Source organism: Pterocles gutturalis, unplaced genomic scaffold (assembly GCF_000699245.1).
Source record: "Pterocles gutturalis isolate BGI_N339 unplaced genomic scaffold, ASM69924v1 scaffold31506, whole genome shotgun sequence".
Taxonomy (NCBI): domain Eukaryota; kingdom Metazoa; phylum Chordata; class Aves; order Pterocliformes; family Pteroclidae; genus Pterocles; species Pterocles gutturalis.
Genome location: NW_010098842.1, coordinates 34,666 through 58,384, shown reverse-complemented (window position 1 = coordinate 58,384; position 23,719 = coordinate 34,666). Strand labels below are relative to the sequence as shown.

General features: G+C 36.6%; 1 protein-coding gene across 1 annotated transcript in view; it reads right to left on the bottom strand.

Annotated features, from left to right (window-relative positions):
• Positions 1-400: 400 nt before the first annotated feature.
• The window catches only part of HEATR5A (HEAT repeat containing 5A), a 47,269-nt gene continuing 23,950 nt past the window's right edge, over positions 401-23,719 (bottom strand). The window contains exons 14-31 of the mRNA XM_010074473.1: positions 23,247-23,410; positions 22,955-23,130; positions 21,393-21,498; positions 20,256-20,446; positions 19,642-19,801; positions 18,379-18,568; positions 17,483-17,652; positions 12,277-12,415; positions 10,964-11,143; positions 9,886-10,125; positions 8,990-9,171; positions 7,984-8,052; positions 7,385-7,564; positions 5,119-5,353; positions 4,451-4,699; positions 2,580-2,707; positions 1,500-1,647; positions 401-804 (exon numbers count right to left, since the gene is read on the bottom strand). Of these exons, the coding sequence (XP_010072775.1) occupies positions 401-804; positions 1,500-1,647; positions 2,580-2,707; positions 4,451-4,699; positions 5,119-5,353; positions 7,385-7,564; positions 7,984-8,052; positions 8,990-9,171; positions 9,886-10,125; positions 10,964-11,143; positions 12,277-12,415; positions 17,483-17,652; positions 18,379-18,568; positions 19,642-19,801; positions 20,256-20,446; positions 21,393-21,498; positions 22,955-23,130; positions 23,247-23,410 (3,311 nt within the window). The remainder of the gene's footprint in view (positions 805-1,499; positions 1,648-2,579; positions 2,708-4,450; positions 4,700-5,118; positions 5,354-7,384; positions 7,565-7,983; positions 8,053-8,989; positions 9,172-9,885; positions 10,126-10,963; positions 11,144-12,276; positions 12,416-17,482; positions 17,653-18,378; positions 18,569-19,641; positions 19,802-20,255; positions 20,447-21,392; positions 21,499-22,954; positions 23,131-23,246; positions 23,411-23,719) is intronic.

The following is a 23,719-nucleotide window of genomic DNA, read 5'->3' as shown; positions in this document are numbered from 1 at the left end:
GGTTTATAGGTGTGGCTGTAACAGTACTGAAAGATCATACGTATGAATATGATTTGGAGGGCGGGAACCATATTAATGATTGGAGTGAATCCAAAATGAATCAGAGGTAAAAGTCAACTAATCTGAGAAGTCAACCATAACTCCTTAGAGTGGTTTCCTAATGTTCAAATGATGGTTTTTAGTGAAACGTAACATGATACATTTCCCATTTAAATTTAATTTACATCTGCATTATAAATTCCAGAAGAGACAATTCAAATACAATAGAATTGTGTAGCTATCATGTACTTCCTTGTACAAAATGAATCTATTAATTGCACTACTACATGTGGGAGGAAAAGAAAAACTATTTTAATTGCTTCAGTTTTGTAACTTGTTTTGTAATCTGACAGTCAAAAATTTAATTAGAACAGGAAACTGTCACAAGCAAATCAACAAAACTTGCTGCCAGATTTATCCAGCTGAGAAAATTAGGTAATAAGCTCAGAAGAACCCAATATTCTTTCATTGATCTTTCCTTGTGATGCAACAGCATACCTTCAGGAGAGCAGATTGCAGGAACATCAGAGAGAATAACTAATGCTGCTGCTACCAGTCTACTTCCATCTTCTGACAGATGTTTTCCAGATTGAACTGCAGGGCTACAAGTTAATTTAGGGTTGAGCTGGGGAAGCTGTCTGACGAGAATGCAAACACACAACTCCAGTGTCGCGAAGACTAATGATTTCCCAGGCACCAGTCCTCCTGTATCTTTGCCTTCTCCAAATTCCGGTAACGTTTCCTTTTCTGCAGCACCATCATCAACTAAAACAAAAAGAAGAAGTATGGTAAAAGACTGCAGGTTGTGCCTTGTTTCCAAAAAGTTTATTTCTTAAGACTGCTGCATCACCAAGTGATAATCTTGATGCACATATATGTGCATACATATGTATTCAAAGTTCTACTGGCAAACCTCCATCCTTCTGAATAAGCAAACTGTGCACTGATTGTCAAAAGGCAAAGGTGTGTGCAATAGATATAGATGTACAACGTGCTGAGGCACTGTGCCAGTATGATGTCACCTGATGTAAGCTTCTTCTCCCAGTTTTTTTCTTTTAGAAAAAGAACTTAAGGAAGTTTAGGAACTAGTGAAGTCTGGCTTGTAACAGCTGTGTGTGTGCTGAGTCTCTCCACTGCTCCACTGCAGCTGATCCCAGCTTTTCACTAAGACTCCTCCCTCCCTGACACCACACAAGACTATCCCAATAGCAGTTTCTCCAGTTTTGCTCCTCACTTCATGCCCTGTAGTCACCACCAAAACCACCTGCTATCTATCATACCACCCCAGTTTCTTATGTTAGGTGCCTGGACTGACTTAAGTAAACCAGGATCAGTCACGAACTGTGAAACACTTCAATTAAGATGCATCTTGGAATATCACCCTCAAGAACCCAGTTTTCCAAGAAAAAAATTGCTTTAACCCTGACAATATGCATTCAAGATCTCAGGCATTACTATACCTTCTGCACTTCTCCGCTTTTCCTTCACATGTTCCTGAGCTGCAAAAAGAATCAGCCGAACCACTTCAAGGGCAGCAAGCTGAATATCTGGTGATTCTCTGGTCAGTATCAGTCGATGTAAAACATTCAGCAGCTCTACACCCAACTCCTACAGTAAGAAAAATGCTTAATATATATCCCCATTTTAATGCAGGAATTTTAGAAACTTGTTAATATTTGTTAAAGCCAACAGCATTACTCTTATTAATCTCACTAAGGAACATGGTATAACTGACACAATCACTGGAGCTGGCATTTTCTTCAACATCTAGCTCCTAGCTCCCAGCCGCAGCAGTCTTGCTCAATTCTCCCAACAAAATACTAATCACAGTAGTTAAGAGAGAAAGCACTTAAAACTACTAAAACAATGATGAAGTCATCTTTATCTTATGGCTTTTTAACTCCTGACGGTGGGGATACTACATTGTACCCCTCCTACAGTACACGCATTTCCTTGGAGAGAGCACCACTAGTCAGCAAAGCTTACGTTTTATCACTTAGAAGACAGGCTTTAACACTTTTGCTGTGCTAGGCAATTGCATAGCACACAGGATGGTATAAACCTTAATTTAAAGTGGAAAAAAAAAGGAATTTTGACGTTACTACTACTTTTTAGGATCACTGGTATGTTGTGGGGTTTTTGGGTTTGATTTTTTTTTTTTTAAATACCGCTGCTTTTGTCCAGCTTCCATTTATCATCTTCAATATTTACAAGAGAATTAACTGAACTGTCCCTGGGCAGAGAGAGTAAGAGAACATTTTTTCCTGGAATTCTGTTTTTACCTGGCTCTCATCCTACTCATCTAATTACTCCCTCCTGATGAAATGTCCTCAAGTTCTCTGCCCTTCACTGTCTTCTTACAGGTTCCATGTTGTGCTCTTTTTCTCTCCTCCCTCTACAGCTTTGGATTTTGGTAAAGCACATAATTCACCTATTACTTTTGTGTTGAAGATTCCTGGATATATAATAGAGAGTAGAGATACTGTTCAAACTAAAATTATGCCTTACTTCTCAGAGGCTTTTGATCACTAAGACATTACCTGATCACCACCTATTTTAGACCTCGGCCATGGAACATCGAAGAGTGCCTGTAGGGCACGTAAGCAGGCAATGATGTTCTCCATTGCTGCATCTGATCGAGGAGAGCAGAGAAATTCCACACTAATTCCTGTAAGCATCAGAAGAAAAAAACCCAGATTTGCTTGAAAGTTTAAGAAGTAATTTTGTCAATTACTAAGTACTTGTTGGGCATGTTGGTTGGGCAGACAAAGAAATAGCATTTGCATTTTGTATTAAGTTAATTAATCTCCTATTGCTAATATATTGGGGCAAGTACTCTATTTCCCTTGAAACAATGAAGAACTTCAGCTTCTGGACAGTATAAGACACTATTATAACTGGCTATTAACATCAATAAAAAAAAAAGAGCAATTTCTGAGTAAAAACATTGAACTCTAGGGCCAATGAACAAGCAGACAATTCATAATGAGTACATAGCAAATATTTGTCTAATCACACTGATTTATGTAATAGAAGGAAATAATGGAGCAAGTAATAATAGTTCACAAACTCAAAGGCTAAGTCTTTTTCTTCTCATTTTACAAAAATGCTGAAGATCACAGCTACCACAAGTGGATCACCAGAAAAAAGTATATGACATGAAGTGAAGCTTGCAAATCCTAGACCACATAAAAGCAATCATTTTTTTCTGAGCTTTCAGTAATCTTCAGATGACATTTTATGACACTGGAGATAACCTTCATATAAACTGTGAACCATATTCTCATCCCAGTTGTACAGCTATAATTCCAAAATGTATGCTAACTTGGCAAACTGATCAATGTACAGTAAAGAACTGCTGTGCAACAGAAAGTGTCTGTGTTTTAAAATTCTTTCCGTTCCTCTGTAGGAGATGAAAATGAACAAGTCGAATATTTTCAGAACCAGAATAAACAAGCCAGGTATCCATGGTAAAGTATATAAAATTATTTTCAGAACCAGAATAAACAAGCCAGGTGTCCAAGGTAAAGTATATAAAATGTGAAGCACTAATCCAGCAGTAGTACACGAAGCAGGGGAAATGAGCAGCTTTTTATCAGAGGTCCCACTTTTACCTGAGGGGGCAATGGAGTTCAAAAGGAGTTCCTCTGTGCAGGAACATTGGCATTCAAATGAAGCCATACACATCTGGGTCATATAAACCTATTCTAAAAATGGATCACGAGAGAAGGATACAAAGGAGACACCAAAGAAAAAAAATAAAAACCACCAGAAATGTATAATTGTGTAAATTTAGAGATCTGGGACTGAATTCATCTACCTGATTAGCCTATGTAGAAGTGGAGGCCTAAACAGAGCTTTATGTGAACTTAAGGAAACACTTTCTTTACTGAAGGTGACTGAGCACTGGCACAGGTTGCCCAGTGAGAATGTGGAGTAACCATCCATGGAGATATTCAAAAGCCATCTGGAAAACTGGGCAACTGGCTTTAGGTGGCCCTGCTTAAGCAACTGGTGGTGGACAAGATGACCTCCACAAATCCCTTCTAACCTACACACTATTCTGTGACGTAAAACTGTACTTCACTGATACCAAACCATACACTCTGTAACTGTGTGCTACAACTGTGATAAAATCCACCCTCGAACTTGCATGTTTATAAGCAGAGAAGTAGGCACTTGATTAGGACTTGTTTAGCTCACACTGAATGTTCTTTCTGCCACATTTGGGAAAACACACTTTTCTCACTAGGACTTAAAATTCTTCTGACTGTATATTTTTCTAAGAGGTGCAATATTCAACAATGCAATAAAATGTGAATAATTAAATATTTTTTTTTTGATAAAAGTTTTATCTATTAAAAATGACACTTTGGATTACAGCATCTAGACAGATTATGCACTCACTAACCCAAGATAAGATGAAATCTGTCAGTATTCACATCCTCAGGGGATTTCACCGAGGGCCTGGTAGAAGAATCTTGACACATTGTAGTTGGGGTGACAGGTCTCGAGAGATTCGCAACTCCTTCGTCTGGATCAACAACGACGAAACCTGTGCTAGTAAGCCATAATGCTGTAGCATAAAGTATCAGTGCCCAGGAGTTGTAGTAATGGGGTCTGGCATTTTCAATTGTCTCTGCTGTATAAAATGTGCCACCTACAAGAAGAGAAGTAACAGTTTTAAGTATGTAATTTATTTTCAACTATCGTATTTTCTCATTCTTACAAAAGGGGATTCTTTTTATTGAAATGATATTTACCTTAATTTATGTGCAATATTAAAATTCAGGCTAATGAGGGTACTTCTCTTAGATTTATTTGGATAGAATCCAATACAATTAACTTTTTCTTCTTTCAACCATAAAATTACCCAACAAACAAGAATACCAAACAAACTACTTTTCACATCAGTGAAACTTCAGTTCTCAAAAGCAGTCTGTATCTTTAGACAGATACAGAAGTATGCATATTCTCTATACAATTTAATTTTACTGTGATATTAACAAAAGTCAGCTACAACATTAATGTTGTGTACTTGAGGTGACCTATGAAAATACAGTTGATTTGCCTCCTTACCTTCACCAGGTAGTTGTGATGCATATTCTGAAGGCAAAGTTAAGAGAGCAAAATCCTGAAGTGCAGCAAGCCAGAGCTTGCTCAGTGTTCCAAGATCTGCCTGTACTAAGTCCAGAAGTCCACTGGCTGAAGATGTTACATCTCTGTAGCTTTCTTCTGCAGAGTTAGCAATTTTTAAACAGTGATTGTGTGCATCACTTTGATTTTTCTGCTTTTCAACTGCAACTATGTAAACCTGTTTATATATTTGGAGAGAAATTTGAAATATTAAAACTTGGAAAACTACCGTGATCACTAGCATGACTGCCTGATGAGTGGGCATGAGGTTTCGTAGAATCTATCCTGCTTCAAATCCAGTAGGCATGGGTGAAAAAGCACTTATTTTCTAAACCTTTTAACCCTAATCCTAACCCACTCCCCCACCTAATCTTGATGCAAAAATCCCAATACAGGGAAACCTACTAAAATTTCTAAACATAGCTGCAGTTAGCTTCTTTGGTCTTCAAAATTACTATATTACTTGTCCAGCTTCAACTTCCAACCATCAAACCCTGTTATAGCTACAAGACTGAAGAACTTATTATAAAATAAATTCCTCAATCTTTAAGCTGAAATGACATATTGCACGTGCAACCAACTTCTCAAAACTATGCATTAGTCTGTGTTAGCAGTAAAGAATAAAGAGTACAGTCTTGCCTCATTTGCAAACTTTGGGTTTTACCATCAATAGGTTCAATGTGAGAAGGTTAATTTCTCTATTGCCTCTCCAGTTATCAAAAAAATGTTTCAGACTAGCAGCCCTCTTTAGTCTCACCAAAATACCCCTACAGGGAAGCTCTTCTCAACTATAAAGGAGACATAGGAGATTAGCTCAACTCATCTTAAGTCAGCTTTTGTATCAGTCTCCTGTAATGATGATTTCTGTATCTTTTTCAACATTGCTGGTTGTAGTGGATTGACCCAATGCAGCAACTAAGAGCTCACCAAGCCCCTCTCTCACTCCTCTCCACAACGGGAAGGGATGAAGGCATTCCTTCAAATTCTGGAAACATGAAATAGGTAAGATCCTAAGTGAGAAGAAACTGCTTAGGGCTTAAGTGAAATACCTGTAAATTACAGGTCACCAAGCTTATCCCTAGTTTACTTCATCATAGTTTCTCACATCTGAGATCTAGTATACAGAGGAAGTTATACAGAGTTTGCCTTGAAGACTTCAACTGGAACAATCTACAGATCTTCGCTTCTTACAGTTGACCCTCACATCTAGTCTGAATTTTGTCTCACCTTCTGACCAGTGACAGGTTTTCGTTATATGGCATTAAAAGCTTTTTCTCTATATAATAATTTTAAATTGATCACAGCACCTTAGTGAAATAGACTGATCTATTTAAATCTCTCAGTGTAAGCAAGTTTTCAAGATTTATATTCCCACTTGCTAGCTTTTCATAGAATCATAAAGGTTGGACAAGACCTCAAGGATCATCAAGTCCAAACGTCAACCCACACCACCTAACTCACTAACCCATGTCCCTAAGCACCACATCTACATGTTTTCTCCAATGGCTTTTCTATTTTGCAATATCCTTTCTCAAGTATGGACACCAGAGGTTGGTATGTTTTTCTACGAATGTTCACAGAAAAGCTATCTATTGCCTGCTTTCTCCTTCAAAATAGCTCCCAGAAATACATAGCTACACAGAAATATCATATTACCTACATAACATGCTCATATTTAGCTGTTTATCAGCGATCAGCATCCAAGCTCATTATCAGTGCTTTCTAAGACACATCTAGAGATCACAGACATTGTTCACATTTTTTATTTTTAAATATCTAACCTTGCATTTACATGTATTAAAACAGGCATTCAGGTGATCTGACTTTAAGGTAGTTAGACAATGCAGTACAGAACTGACATTGTTAACTTACAAGAACTACCTGTAAAAAATGAAATGTCAACAGGCAATGAGAAAAATGACACCTTTTTAAAATGGTTTGTTCAGTGGACCATCACCACAGCCATTTATACCATGCCAATTAAAAATGAATATTGAAATATTAGAACATATTGAAGAAACTCAACATATTTCTTAATGTATAGTATAATACAAGCAGTTTAACTAGCAGTGCTTTTGTCAAGTTTACAAAGTTCATGTACTATTTAGAGGTATCAAAGCAAAGCAAAATTCCTGAAACCTTTCCGTTTGAAAGGTTTTAACTCATCTACTAAATATCAAGACTGTCATTACAGAGCTGTTACACTAACCTCTGCCCAAGCCTTAAGCACAGCCAGTATCTCCATAGTTGAGGTGCTTTCATTATATTGTTGACTTTGTGCTTCTTTCCCAGCCTGCACTTTGACCAAAGAGGATACAAGCAACTGGTGAACCCTTCGGAGGTCATTAAGATCACTTACTACACCACTTGCTATCCAGGCACTGCACACCTAGTGTTATAAAACAGAAAATAATGAGAAACAAGAGCCAAACACCACTGAATACTCTTTTTTCCATCTGTAAAATCATGAAAACCACATTTAATTTCTACTGAGATAGTTACTCTTGCACAATAATGAATGTTAAACTACATTATTGTTTAGTATACATAAGTAATGAAAGAAAAAAATTAGAGGGATGTCATAAATAACAGTCAAAGGATCAACTGCTACAAAGTTTCTCAAAAAGATTTTAAAGTGCACAAAGTCTTTGAGTTGTTACAATATAGAGGTAACAAGGGTGACCATTATATTGTGTGCACTGAGGACTTGAGGCTAGATGATTTATTTCCTCTTTCTTGTGTCGCGTATCAAGCAAAAAGAAAATTCCAGAGGGTCTGTTACCTAAGACTTCGACTTTTACCACTTGCCTGACATGCTTTTGCTGTGACATCAGGGGGAGTTTCAGGAGCGAAGGCAGGCCTAAGTGCTGCTCCAACCTGAAGAGAAGTTATACAACACTTAATACATAGTGAGCAATTAACTAAACAATCACTTTTCATAAGCAGGCTTTGTTGCAATTTTCCTTTATAAAGCAGAGTTTGCTTTCCATTGTTCCAAAGACTCTTTCAGTGAGGCTAAAGAGACCTATTGTTTTGTTTTGCTTACACTGAAGACATGGTTCTCTTTGAGAGGGGTCTTCAAAGTTGATTCTGTTTTTTGCACAGTCTAAAACCGAAACAGTGTGTAGTTTTGCACAGTCTAAAACTGAAACAGAAACCTCTTCCTTCCTGAACTCTTGACTTAATGAGAAGCCCTCAAAAGAAAAAACAATGTTCCCAACCATGAAAAACTTGCAAGACAGCTAATGAGTGACATTTCCTTACTCATTCCTTACTCAGAAAGAATACAGATTTAAGGAAACAAATAGCTGGAGTTGGTCAGCTTTGCAAAATGAAAGAAGGGGAGAGTACAAACCACGTTTGTTGACGGAAGAACACACAAACATATACTTCCAGGTTGCAGAGATTTCACCTCCTCTCACTCCTGAAAGCTATTTCACTAAAGGCTAATAAAAATTAGCTGTGCAAAGGCTACTTATTTCTAAGCAGAGTTTTAAATTATAGTTGTTCCTAATATTTCTTGCAGTATTTCTGCAATTTGGAAAAATGCTTCCCAAAAAAACCCCAGTATTCTATTTTATTTTTGCTGTACTCAAACAGGGAAGAGGGGAAAAATGCTGAAACTTGAAGAACTTTGGGGCTAAAACATATACCAACTGAAAAGATGCTTTCTAAGGAATTTAAGACCGAATAAATTAATAATAGTTTCAATAACAAACTGAAACCCAACTCTAGCACTACAGATTGCAAAAAGCAAATTTCTTTTTGTGATTAACTGTAACTCTAATTCTAAGGTATTAGCAATGGTCCTTACATTGGCTTGATATTGCTCCAGAATTACATGACCTGGAAACTCTGGTTCTGGAACAGCTGCAAACTTCCGAACAACAATTAGCAATGTTTGAAGCCCAGAAAGACGAAGTTGATCACTGTGATCTGTCGCAGCCATAAAGGCCATACGGATCAAGTCAGCTAAATGCAATACCAAAAAGTCATCTGAAGAGAAAACAGAAATTCAAAAAATAAAACAGTTTTATTAAATTTAGCTTTAGACATAATATATTCTACAAGACTGTTCCTAACATTTTTCAAATGTATATGTTAGGCAGCTTACACGTACAACAAACAACAATCTCACTTGGAGATCTTATATTAGGTGATCTAGGCTCCTTGACAGTTGAATGCAAAAAAAAAAAAAAAAAAAAAAAAGTACTTAGAACAAAGTATAAATATCATTATGTATAAGGCAGATTTTTTAAACAAGAGTTTTGAGGAAAACACCTCCAGATAAACACAGAAAACACAGAAAGGTACTGAAAAATTGGCACTGTGTTTCTACTGGTAATTATGCAAATTATGGAGAGAAAAAAAAGTGGAGTTTTCTTGTCATACTCCCAGATGTCAAACTGTGAAGTTGGAGGCCGGTGTCAGCTATCACTTCTGATTGCCAATGCTTATGCAGAAACAACGGCTTCCTACGCGCATGCCATGGTACTATAAAAAGGAAAGTGCAGTGGTATTTTGCATTTATTTTGGCAAATAAAAATTGCTCTACACCTTAATAAATATAGGCTTCTAATCAAAGCAGTTAAAAGTTTCAACGATTACAAACAACAAATTTATGATGAACTTTATTAAGCTGCAGGAAGCTAACATTTATTTTAAGCATACTTTGCATTCTGTGAAATTATTTCAGTGCTTAACACATACCTCTTGAATCACGTTGTTTTCTTTCCTGAGCCAAAGTTACATCAAAATGTGCACTGCCTGCATTCTCACACTGGCTTATAATTTTACAAACACACTCTGCAGCAAAAACTCTAGTAGACCATCGTGGATTACTGAAAGGATGGAACCTCTCATCGCTGTCAGATGTCAATACAGATGCATCATCCACTTTGGCAGTTTCCTCTTCTTGAGTGGTATCTACTGAAGCTACTGTATTGAAATCTATAGGACACAGGGGAAAAAAAAAAAAGTGGAAATGTAATATTCATTCTTACTGTAACTGAAAACTACAGAAGGTATCAAAAGAAAATCTCTTCAAGTCCATTTCTAGCCTCCAGTTCACTATGACTCCCTTCAACTTTGGCGTCTTAAAGTAAATGCCAGAATTAAGAATAAAATGTAACAAAACTGTCTGCATTTGGCTGATATTACTTCTGGAAGACAAGTTCAATACCACAAAAGTAAATGAAGAACTGCAGTGAAGGATGTGAAAGAAAAACCCTTTAAAATTAAGTAGAAGCTAGTACCTTTCCAAATGAAAAAATCTAAATCCAAGTTGTTTTCCTCCTGCACTGCAGGTAAAAGAACAGTCATCTCCCCCTCTGCCCAATATTCAGCACAGTAACTAATTCTATCTGCTCAAGAGTTTCATTATGATATAGTAGGTCTGCATAATTCCTGTTATTAATAGGAGAGAAGGTCTGAATATTTTTCTTGTAGGTACTTGCACAGGATGCAGAAGCTTAAATGTATTCTGTATTTCCATTTCTGATGTGGAAATAAGTTACCATTAGGACTATAAATCAACAAGAAAATGAACAGGCAAGATATACTAAAACGTTTACTTGTTCAATAGCGAAAAGGCATTCAGAAGGGAGAAAATTATATTCCTTCTGAAAGAACTAAGTTAAAGGGTCCAGTGTTTCAATATGAAGGACAACGATACACTTCATAAACATTCAAACATTCAGTACACATGAATACTTTCCCTCAGTGACGTACTGTACTGCTGCAGGCCTTATTTTCACTGTGTGCTCAAATACAGTGTATCAGGACTTACCAGCTGAGGCAGCAAGAACATCTTTACAAAGCTTCAACCAAAAAGAGAGCTTTTCAACTGCCATTGAAGTAAGCATATGAGTCAGAGTCTCTTTGATATCTTGGCACAATCTTTCATCCAATTCTTTGTCCAGCAAGCCCAGCAATGCCCCCTCCAGGCCTATTTCTCTGATGTCAACATCTGCTAAGAACAAAGTCTGTGAGCTGAATGCTGTCCATCACAAAACTGCAGTAATGACCACAGAAACCTCACCAAAGGTTGCACACAGAGTATCTTGTGAACAACCATCTAGCCCCGAAATACTTTTGAAATAATAGTATTAATTGCTGTAATACCATGTCTAAATCATCTGAGTACAAAACACACTTTGAACTTTTACAGAAACATAGCAACAACAGGAAGAAAGTTATCCCAAAGGAAAAAAAAAAAAAGATTCCTACTCTGAATTTCACAGCATTGCCATTATCATAGCATCTGAGCTCCTGAAAAAAAATAATCTTCAGCCAACTGATTCCTCACACGGACTCGTAAGGTAATACTAAAACAATGTTTTAACTTAAAAGGGAAATTAAAATTATTCTCCAGCAAAGCTCAAAAGCAGACATGGAAATAATTTGTTAAATTAATATGACCCATTTTTATTTCCTCACTATTACCAATTTTAAAAATCAGCAGTTTTACAAAATGTCTTTATTCTATCTTTTCTGAAAAATTCCACATGAGGTTGAATTGAAATCCAAAGGGAAATAATTTATTACCACTGTCCCCTCCCAGGAAGGCACATGAGGATGAACTAGTGATCATTCTCAGGCCTTTTAGCAAAAAACCCAAACCTTTAGGAAGCTAAAAATGCTAGGGACCCCTGCTGATCATTATTTAACTAGGTCTCCAAGGAGTTCAACAGAAACTTTCTTCAACAGGTTTTGTACACCTTCCCTCAATGACAGATTTTTAATTTAAGAAGAGATTTATGTGGGAAAATAAAACCATGAATATGCATGTAAAATGCAGGACTATGAAGCAGCTACTAGAACAGCTACTGACTAGATAGGCTACGTTTCTCTGGAACTCCACTTGCATTTCCTCATTTAGTGACCTACAGCATATGAAAAGCAATTGTATCTTCATTTTATCACTAAGAAAGGGTTTGGATGCTTCCATAATTTGGTATTATATAGAGAACTGAAGCAGAAAAACCTTTTTGAGTGTAAGATTTCAAGAATGCAGCAAGATTTTCATATCCATAGCAGTGTGTGTTTAAAATTCACTATCAATGTGTCAAGCGCTTTGATCTTAGAACTTCAATACGTTACCTGGAGTGAAATCTTCTCTGCTCTCTTTAACTAATGCAACAGCATATTCTGATACCTCAGCAGCTTCTCTTTGCACAAGTTGACATAAGCAAGCTACCACTGCACGTCTCAATAATAAGTATGAGCTACAGAGATTCACCTGAAACATGCAAGAAGAAACAGTAAGATGGCTAACAAACCTTTATAGTAATACCTCTGTAGGGTCAGTATTTTCTGAACAACTGTTGTTACGACAAATCTGTGAAGTCAATAAGCATGTAATTGATGCTCTTTTTGCTCAGTTTTATTTTAAACTTTTTTTTTAAACCTTTTAAAGGGAAGGCTTTGCAACTCTCATAATCAATTTTAACATATCAGTACTTTTAACATTTTCTCTCCAAACGGAACTTTTAAGACTGGTTTGGGCTGGATCCAACTTCCAGAAAGACCTCCATTAACTTCAGTGACAGCCAAATCATGGTCTTCATAAACAATTAACTCTATTCTTTGACTACAGGGTATGGATAATGGGTTTGAAAACTCAGTGCAAGAGAAAATCACTCAAATCATCCTCAGATTTAACTAGAGAAATGCAGTGTAACCAAGGGCAAGACAGTCATTCATGCTTTAGTAAATCTGAACTCCATGCATGAAAGGAAGTTTATAAGGAAGAGCAAAGAGAACACTGCTACTGCAATTTCATCACAAGAAGTATTATATACTCAGATTACATTAAGTTATATTTGAGAGAAGGTGAGAGGAAGGGTGAGACTGGTGAATGTATCACACTGAGACAAGTCAGCTCTCCTGAGCAGTTTATAGCATCACCATATTAACACCACCAGGCCAGTGTTTGTTTTTTCATAGCGAAAAATACATTCTAACAGACTCATTATTACAGGAACAAAGAAAAACACTTTAAAAACCCAAGACATAGCCTTAAGTTTTCTTTGTTAGAGTGGAGCTTTCTGATTTTTATTTGCATGCTTTCAATTTTAAGGACATTCTGAAGGGCATCCCGAACAGTGAACCAGCTGTGTGGCCAGCCAAGATGGCTACACCAATATTTATGCAGCTTTTAAATTAAGCTTAGGTTATCACCAAAAAAGTTATTCTCTACAACTAAGCAATTGTGTACACCTAGCTGTCACCATCCTTAAATAGACAGAGCTGAGTGTCTGCTGCAGGGAAACCTTGCAGTAAGGTCATGCTTCTCATTTGTCAGCAACAGGTCAATATATGTTAGTCAACATGACTAATATATACAAGTTAATATACACTTAAAAAGAACAACTTAAGGACAAAAAGAGTAAGAGATACAGAATTTCAGCTTTGTTACATTAACAAAACTAAACTTCATCTTCTGAATTTTTTGTGCATGCACATGAATCGACAATACTCAGAATTACATTACTGAATACACACAAAGATACACTCCCTGCGTAATTCTTCTAAAAGAAAAGAAACCTGACTCAATAAGTATGTCTGCAAGGTATTTTAATTGAAACTTTAAAAACAAGAAGTGAAGCTTTTAATGCAATATTTATGCAAGCAGGCTACACGCTCTACTTCAAGGTGGACATGCATAAATTGCGTGCTCATTTTTAACAGGGGAAAAAACAGAGGATCCAATTCAGGCTACTGAATAATGCAAGATGCACATTTTTCATCCCTCTCATTCACTGACATTCTAAGCAGGGGACAGGACTAAATAACAGACACAAAATGCAAGCATCACATACAAACTTAAATGAACAAACAGTTCCCTTTCTGTGCTTAACACGTTAAAAAAAATTATGCCTCACTAGAGCACATAAATGAAATGTATGTCTGCCATCTGCAGAAAGTTAGGAAGGGTCTGGTTAGGATGACAATCAAATGTCATTTGACATGCTAAAAGAAATTACATTAAAATGTAAATTAAATTAAAATGGTTAAAAGGAAAAGATGAAACAAAAACACCACTGCAAACTGCAAAAGTTTAGGATTACAAGGCACAGAGACCTACCAACACAGAATTATCCAACAAGATTTCCTGCACAAAAACAAATGACAAACCAGTCATGACAAAACCAAAATATAGATATCACAGTGATACCAACCACAGACGGAGAACATTACATGTAAATTCAGCATATTTTAACATTCATAATCTTACCTCAAACATATCAAAACCCTAATTTGCTTAGTTCGTTTATCTTAAGTTTAATGTCCAACACACTTAAATTGCAAGCCAGCTGCCCCTAAAATTAGTACTTAAACAAACAGTACCAAGACAACAGCACAGCATAGTTATTGACATTGTATACTTATTGTGTTTCAAAATATCTTTAATGTCTTGCAGCTGAGAACTGGTGTTCGCTACATCATAGAGCTTACTTTAGAAGCCTGTGCTCACATAAGTTAGCTTTAGAGCTAATGTTAGACATGAATAAAAGCATATGATTTCTATTCTGCTGGAGCCAAGAATTTAACTGACAGGATAAGTATTACTGTGTTAGATGCAAAGCCCCATGAAAAAAGATCCAGTTGACAAACAAGGAATACTTTCAGAAGCTGAAGAAGGGAAGCTAGACAATGACAGGCACATGTACAGAACTAAAAAGAAACAACAAAAACTATCCGTTGCCTGAGTCATGTGCTGTTACTGCTAGTGAACTGAATAGTCTAAAGCCTTTGGAGACCTGAACCACCTCATGCTCTAGGGGCTAGGAAGACAGGTGGAAGAGGCAGCTTGCAGCTGCTCACAGCAATTGTGTTAGCATGCCTAATGCTACATTTATTTAGAAGAGAAAAGAAAAGAAAAAAAAAAAGAGAAGAGAGAAGGGAAAAAGAGAAGAGAGAAGGGAAAAAGAGAAGAGAGAAGGGAAAAAGAGAAGAGAGAAGGGAAAAAGAGAAGAGAGAAGGGAAAAAGAGAGAAAAGAAAGAAAAGAGAATGTCTATTTCAGATTTTTTAAAAGGCAGGTTTGAAGACACACAAATCTTCCAGAAACCTTTGGAAAAAAGGGTGGAGAGGGGAGTTGGTTCAAATGTTACTCAAGAAAAAAAAAATCCTTCGCACATTTGTTTTCAAGATTTTATGAGTGAGAGTTCATGTTTCTATGGACAGAAAGGGAAGAGATCACTTATCTGACCACAGATTCATTGCCTCTCCTGTTTTCCTGCCTTAAATAAAGAACGCAGTGGTGAATATCCACAGTATCTAGTATCCACCTTTCATACTCCACTTCCTCTTCAGATTTCAAAAGGTGGTGCAAAGGACAGTCACACCTTGTTCTCCACTTGCCGAAATTTAAACTCATGGAGAATGACTTGCTGAGGGTCACCTTCCAAGCCAACAACAGAGTCAGGAGGAGATTTCAGGTCCAGTCCAACAGTTTATTCTGCTTCCCTATCAAGATGGTGATTTTGTGGGTGGAAACCACATGGATGGATGGTGAGTTTTACAAATGCAGAACTCTGATTCTGCAACAATCTCCTCCCAGACCTGCAAAGCACACACTCAAAAACCTTCTTTGTTAATGACACTCATGACAGACATACTGACGTTTACTGAATTGTCAGTATCAGCAACACTGGCCTTAGTTCTGCAACAAGTTGTTTATAATGAGAAAAGTTCATCCATGTCAGGTGACTGACTTTGTTGGACTCCTCCCCTGTGAAGCTCACAATCATTTCTGGGATAGAGGTGAACATGCACGTGTGTACAGATACACGAACACACACACCTGAACCATGATTCTTCTCAACTGAGCAATTTAATTGTTCTTATAAAGTATATGAAGTACTTTGAGAAGATTTGCAAAAACAATAAAAATCAGCAACACCATATAGACATGATTTTATCACGACATTCTCTTCATTAGTAGGTACTTGCTATTAGTTATAGAGATCATACTGTACACGGAAGCAGACTGTAACCTCCATGAACTTACACGATCACAAATGTAATACAGCCTCTCAGCAACAGAGTGACTTATACGACTTGCTGTGATTTTATCAAGGTAAGAAAAAACATTTTACCCAGAGAAGAAAAAATGATAGCTGGTACATGTTAAAAGAAGGAATGCTTTAGAGGACTTCCAGTTCTTCTGCAAAACTAGTATATCCATGCCTAACACAATGTGGGGCTGAAAGAGCTTCTCCTTCAGTTCTTCCTGGCTCCCACAATCACGTTTCTAGTCAAACTGAATAAAGATAAATGGAAGGAATCTGAACTTCATACAAAATCAATATATTGTTACTATTGATATACAAGTGCTACCCAGGGGAAGATATAAATAGGAACTGTGTTAAAATACACAAGAGAGATTACAAAAGAAAAAAAAGAAAACAAACCACCACCACCATACTTTATTATCTGAGTTTTTTTGCTTCCCTCTGATTTACAGGGAGACTAGATAGCCTCATTAAAAAAATAAAGATACCAAACTAGCTAGCCCTTGAAAAACCACTAACACTAATAACTACCAGAAAATTATTTTTGCTTTTTTGATAGAATTAAGTGTTTGTAAACAGCAGCTATTCAAAGACAGAGAGACTTTGGGAGAGGAAGATTGGTGTGAGCGGCAGGGCCAAACGAAATAAGCCCCAGCAAACAAACAAAAACCCCCACCTCTTTGTCAAACAGGGCTGAAAAAGAGTTTTGTTCATTTTTTCCGAAGACCTAGTTTAACTATTACTTACGTATGTGTCAGAAATTTTTATACTGACCGACAAGAAGTCAGTACACTGAAGCATTAGTGCTACAGAAATTACCAAGTTAGAGAAAGCTACAATTTTTCACTACCATGAAAAAAAAAAACCCTAACAAAACAATTCTCAGTAATTAGTACACACGAATTATTTTTCTTAATCAATCCTTCACCCGAGACATAAAAAGCAACAGAGCAAAAATACTGTCCAACATAAAACAGCTGGTAAAAATACAGCACAAAGTTTTAATAGATGGTATATACTGACAGACAACTGGTCTCAGTAGGAGCAGCAGAACTCATTTGCAAGCCGTTCAGAAAGCCAAGATTTCTACAGAATGTGCTTGTTTTGTAAAGTGGAAGCAGAAACTGAGGAAAAAACTGAAAAAACAGAGGCCTGTAGGAGGATATCAAACACCTCACCACTACATAATGATCAGTTTCTCTGGTTAAAGAAGCATCTGCACTTTTTATGCGTTTCTGAACAAAATGTTTTAAAATACAAGCATATAAGCTAGTAAACATATACTCACACATAGGCAGCTTACAAGGCTAGACAAGTTGACATGTCGAGGAGCAAACATGTGAAGCTGCTGAAGGCAAGAGATGGCTTGAGCCTGAACAAGGCAGTCAGGATTATCTTGCATCACTGCACAGCCCACGAGACAGGAAGTTCTTAAGGCTGAAACTGTTGTACTGCTGCCTGTATTTCAAAGAAAAAAGGGGTTTGGTTTTTGTTTTTAAAACACCACCTTTTCTTTCAAAACATGATAGTCTGTCTTTTTTCCAATCCACCGATAACTCATCCTCTTGAAGGATACTGTCTATATCTGAATCATATTCGGACATCAATAAGTAAGGTTACATTGCTTTGTGGAAATTTCAGTGTCTAGGTATCTAAAACCTGATTTAGATGTGAATTTTAAATGTCTGCATAATAGAGAAGACACAGACTGGCTCCTAACTTTTGAAATATCAATACCTTCCATTTTATACAATCATAGAATCATAGAATGGCTAGAGTTGGAAAGGACCTTAAAGATGATTGAGTTCCAACCCCCCTGCCATGGGCAGGAACACCCTCCACTAGCCCAGGTTGCTCAAAGCCTCATCCAGCCTGGCCTTGAACACCTCCAGGGATGGGGCTTTAGGTTTTCATCCTAAATGTAAGAATTTTCAGTCCAAGGCAAGGCTTGGAGAACCAGTTCAAACAAAGGAAAAAACGTTGAAAAGAAACACTATTTTTAGAAGACTATCAGTCATGTCATCTTGATTGCATAAACTCAGGGCCTGTGAAAGACTGCCTTGCAATGAAGAAAAAAAATTAACACATGCTTATTTGTTGATAACATTTGAGTTACACATTCAAAGAAAATTTAGCAATTTTGTTGCTAAACCAAACAAACCAACAACACTGCATATTGCATACCTTGCAACTCGGGGCCCAGCGTGGTAATAAGTGCATTTAAACAGCGACCAAGGCTTTGGTGAACTTCAGCATAAGCAGGAGGTACAGTCAACAACAACATGAGAATAAGAGATAAGGTAGGTTCCACATGCACATGATACAAGGGGCCAGCTAAATCTACTATCAGTGACAGAGAGTGTAGTGCCCATGCCTGTAAAGTACAAGAAGCAGTCATGTAATATCTATAAGATAGAATAAACATTGGAATTTTAAAAATTTGATAGTTCAAGTGAAATTCAGTAATTAAGTGTAAAAGAAGTTGCACTTTTAGGTTCCAAAGGGACAAATGGAGAGGTTATAGAAAGAAACTTTAAGAACCTGGTTCTTAAGAAGTAATTTTGAATATTTTACAAGAAACTACATGTTCTGCAATAAAAGAACCATCTTAAATTTGTCACTGTTAATTTAAAAAAAAATCTAATAGTAAATTAATTTAATAGTGATTATTATTCCTCAAATACATTCTACTCTTTATAAAATTCCTTACAGTTCCATGTCCAAGAATAAAGGAATTATGAAAAAATAACATAACAAAGTTGCCGAAACAACAGATTGTTTTATTCTCAGTTACTTTGCACCAACAGCCACATCTGTTTCATGTCAACAAATAGTTCTTCTCTGTGTAAAGATGTTGTAGATAAAGCTTTAAAAATTTTTTTTAACTGAGATTTAGACAATTACATGGAACACAATTGATGTCTGTTAAAGCTATTCTGATAGATAACAGTTTTAGCCATAAATAATTTGAATTAGTCTTCAAAACATCTTCAAGGAAATATATTGACCAAGTTCTACAGCATTTAGGCTACAAATCCCTGTAATTTACTACATAACCCTTTAAGGAAAAATGCTGTGAGGCTAACATTGTAGCAGCAAAAAACTGACACAAACAAAAAACCTAGGTACTATCTAGTCAAGGTCAAGGTGTAGGTGAACATCAAATTAATGAATTTCTAAAACATCAGATATTGTTTTTGAAGGCAGCATATCTTAGCCTTATCAGCCTCACTGATCATTAAATAAGAAGCTCCTGTATCTCATCATAGCTCTTGCTTGGAAGGTGGATTTCGCGGCCTATGGTTTTCACTGTCTTTGCACTCCAGCCATCACCTGTGAGGTATGCCTAAGAGGTTGTGAAGTGTTATTCTTACAAGAAAACACTTACACTCCAGAATATAAATCAGTTAATTTGTAATATAACATTTTCAGATAAGTGATAAGTACCTGTACATCGGGAGAAGTACTGTCCTGAGATAAAGTATAAAGGATTCCAACACATGCATTCAGGTGCTGAGTAGAACCTATTCCTCCTAAGTACCTATACAGACATCCCAGAGCCAAAGAATGGCCTGTTCTTGACACCACGTCCCTAGCAGATTTGAGCCTATTAATTATAAGGAAAGACAGCTGTTAGTGCAATCACCAAGACTGATACTAAGTAATAAGCATATCTACAAATGGAATTTCTTGTATATAATTAGCAAAATACTTTCTTAGACATTGTTATATTGCCAAAATTCTAACTTAATTTATGATCTCTTATCTGAAGGAAGAACTAAAAATTATTTTAGATACACTTGAAATATGTTGCTAGAACAGCAGCCAATTTAATTTATTTGAAAGTCTACATGCTTACTTAGACAATCTTGTTAAAGATCAGCCTGTATTTCTTAGTTTTGCTGAAGTCGGGCAGTGCTTTTTCCTGTTAATTTCTGAAGTGACATCCAATTCATGAAGGAAATCAGCTTTCAAAAATTATCATCATAATAGGGGCCAGATAGAATTCTCGAACATTTTTATAAACTCAACAAGTAACCTACCACATTTTTTGAACTTACTTGTCAAAACTGACTTGTGCTAATCCAGCAGTGAAGGCACTGTCAGAAACCACCTGCGCCAGTCTGGCCAAACACTCTGAGGCAGCACATCTTAGGAGTGGATTATTGCTTTCCAAGGCACCCATTACCAACGTCAGGGCAGACCTTCTAACTTCTTCTGGACCTAAACTTCCCTTGCAGTTAGCCAAGTGCTACAAAAAGATAATAAATATACTAAACAGCAAGACAGTAATTGGAATGTGTTTTTCTGTCAGTCATGCAAAAATTTCAAGACTTTCAGAAGGAATTTTATTTTCTTCCCCTTTTATCTCCTCCTCTATTTTATTTGCTGGTTGGAGAGTTAGAAGTCTAACTCCAGATAAGTTTACATCATAGAGCACAACATTATAATATCAACATTCAGATTCTAAGAAATACTGGATAGATTGCAGTAGAAAAAAAAAACACAAACAACACACTAGCACAAAACTCAGGAAATAATATCAAGAAGAAAACCAGTGAAAACAGAATGATGACATAAAGAAAAATCCCAGTCAAAAAAAGAGCATGAGCAAAAGCTAAAGCACTTATCTGGATTGTGTATTAAATATGCCCCAAATACAAATACTGTACAATGAAAGGTCTTGTCTATTCTGAAAACATTTTGCCTTAGCTTGAAGAAAGCCTTAACAAGGGAAGAATGAAAACTGCACACCAACAGAGGAAAATACAAATAATTCATCAGGGAAAAGCAACAAATAGCAGATAGTTATAAGATTACTTTATTTTACCAGTTGTTACTTTTTTATATATGCAGTAAGAAATATGAAAGAGAGTGATAAAGACAGAAATTACACAAACAGAATTTCTCCATCTTTCTCCTATTTGAATGACACTAGTATGGGTGATAGTACACAACACTCTACTAGAATAGTTTTCCCTAACCGTTTAACATTAAAAAAAAAAGGAAAAAGTAAAGTGTGACTCTTCAGCACTTAAGTGTGACATCACAAAAAAATGTGTTATCACAGAAGACAGGCCTGATCTTCACCTTGACTGTTATTCAAAACAAGAACTTCTCTGTAGACACATTTGAACCAACAGATGACATGTTTTAGTAACAGAGAGAGAAAAACAAAGGAAAGAGAGGAGATTCACCTTTAAGCACGTAGAAAAGGCTGACACAACATGTAGTTGTACTATTTGTTGCCGTGATCCTTTTGCTTGTTTTATGGAATTCAACAACTGCTCTAACACCTGAATCCTTAAACAAAAACAGAAAAGAAACCACAGAATTAAAAAATTAAGGAAACAAATAAAATGTTTTTATTTTATTTTAAAACACGTAACAAAGCCTATATATTATAAAAACAGAGGTGGAACAAATCTATTACCCTAGCTCTGGAGCATTTTCTTTCAGCTGGCATCCCTACCTACTACAAAAATTTTTAAATTCCATATTAGAATAGGTAATCACTCTATGAACAGGAGCTTTTTGCCTTTGTTTCCTTATAAAATGTCTATTCACACATAATCACTTATATCTGAATAACATTAGACAGACGTTATTAAAACGAACTGTGTATGGGAATGATGCATTTTAGCTTACAATTGGGAAAGGAGGAGGGAAAAGGAAAGTGCAGTTATCTACAGCAATTAGTTCAGGTCTTCAGAAACAGGTGAAGAAAACCAATCACAGCTTGGTGACAGTAGGGCAAAAAGCCCAGAAAACCAGGAAAAAACAACAACAAAAAAGCAGCCAGTGAAGACAGCATAAGGAAGGAAATGCAAATCAGAAGAACATATGATAAAGCATGTGCTGATTTTATTGGCAGGTATGCTCATACACAAACAGCTGCCCTGGGATTACACTGAATCCTGAGCATTCAAAGTAGTCAAGACATGAAGACTCAGGACTCGCATGCTAAGCACTCATCCCTTACAGGAAATTACAAAACCATCACCACCTATAACAATCATGATCCAAGGTCTAACTACAGTTGGCTCTGAAAACATAAAACGGTTTCTTTTAAAAATAATTGATTTCCTCTAATGCTGCATTCAAGAAAATTACCAGCAGCACACAGAATGAGCAACAGCATCCAAAAGTCTTGAGGAACGTCATGCCTCAGCAATAAGTGTGCTTATAGATGTGAAACAAACCAAAACATCATGTGTGCAGTAGGAAGATAGATACACACATGCCAAACCAAGAAAAGTCTCTAATCCCTTTCAAGCATTCTTGTACCTTCACAGAACTGTGTTAAGACATACACTCTTATCTCTTCCCATCCATTTTTTAATAAAGAACGAGGCAGGATAAGGGTTAAATTTTACTACAGTTTCCTACCCCTTTTGTCCCTCTTTGGTTCTAAGGCATTTAGTGATTACGTATTAAGCACTATAATAATTGTGCAATACCTCTTAAAAAAACTTCAATTTTGATCTGGCTATCAAAACAAAACATTATTTTTCTTGGTCAGCGGAATTTGTTACAATGACAGTAACCTCTTACCGGATGCACCTTTTCATTGTGAGTAACTTGAAACAGAAAGTCTTATCATTTGTTAGTCTGAATTATATTATTCACATGGTTTACAGAATCCACTTATACCATTCATTATTTTACCAGCATTGTTTTCTTTTGTGTTCAGTCTCAAACACTGTGACCTTCTTTTAGCATCTCCAAAATTCCCCAACAGTTACACTTACTACTTTACCTGTGAGATTCTGCTACATGGGAAAACATAACTCCAAAAAGACGAGTTGCTGCACTGATAACAGACAATACAGGAGGTAGTGGTTTAGGTACTGAATCGCCTTTTGCAACTTTCTCATAAATTGAGTAGGGGTCATACTCCAGGCTGCCGCCAGCTATGCTGTTACCTAAAAGGAGCTGCAAGAAGGCAAAAAGCGAGAGCTGTGTTTTTGAACAAGTCAAACCACCACTGACCCAAATAACTAGAACTGTAGGAAAATGTAATACCACCATTAGACTAGTTCAAAAAGTACCTGCTCTTCAATAAATCGGTGGTCAGTCTCCTGCAGTAAGGGACCAAGTAAAAGGAGATCATTCTCATGACAAAGTGGTGGAAGCAAGAACGTAGAGGCATCGATCTGGCTATCTGGGACAGTCAAGTCAGCCACTAATTCCTTTAGAACAGCGCAGAAGCTTCCTTTCAATTAAAGGGAAAAAAATATTCAAAATCTTTGGTTAATTACTTGCCACAAGCAACTTGGAGAGCACAGTATTTATACTGAAATAGCAACATCCATCTAACAGTTTTCTTAAGTCTTCAAGTAGTTAGTTACTTGAAGAACACTCTCGCTACAGCAGAAACAACAGACCACTATCAAAGATAAGCAAACTAAGAACATAGAGCAACCTAGAAGCTGAAAACCAGACACCTTTACCGTTACAGAAGACATAATGCCATACAACTGCTAATCCAGTAAGTTAGTTACATTTAGAACTAAAGTAGAGG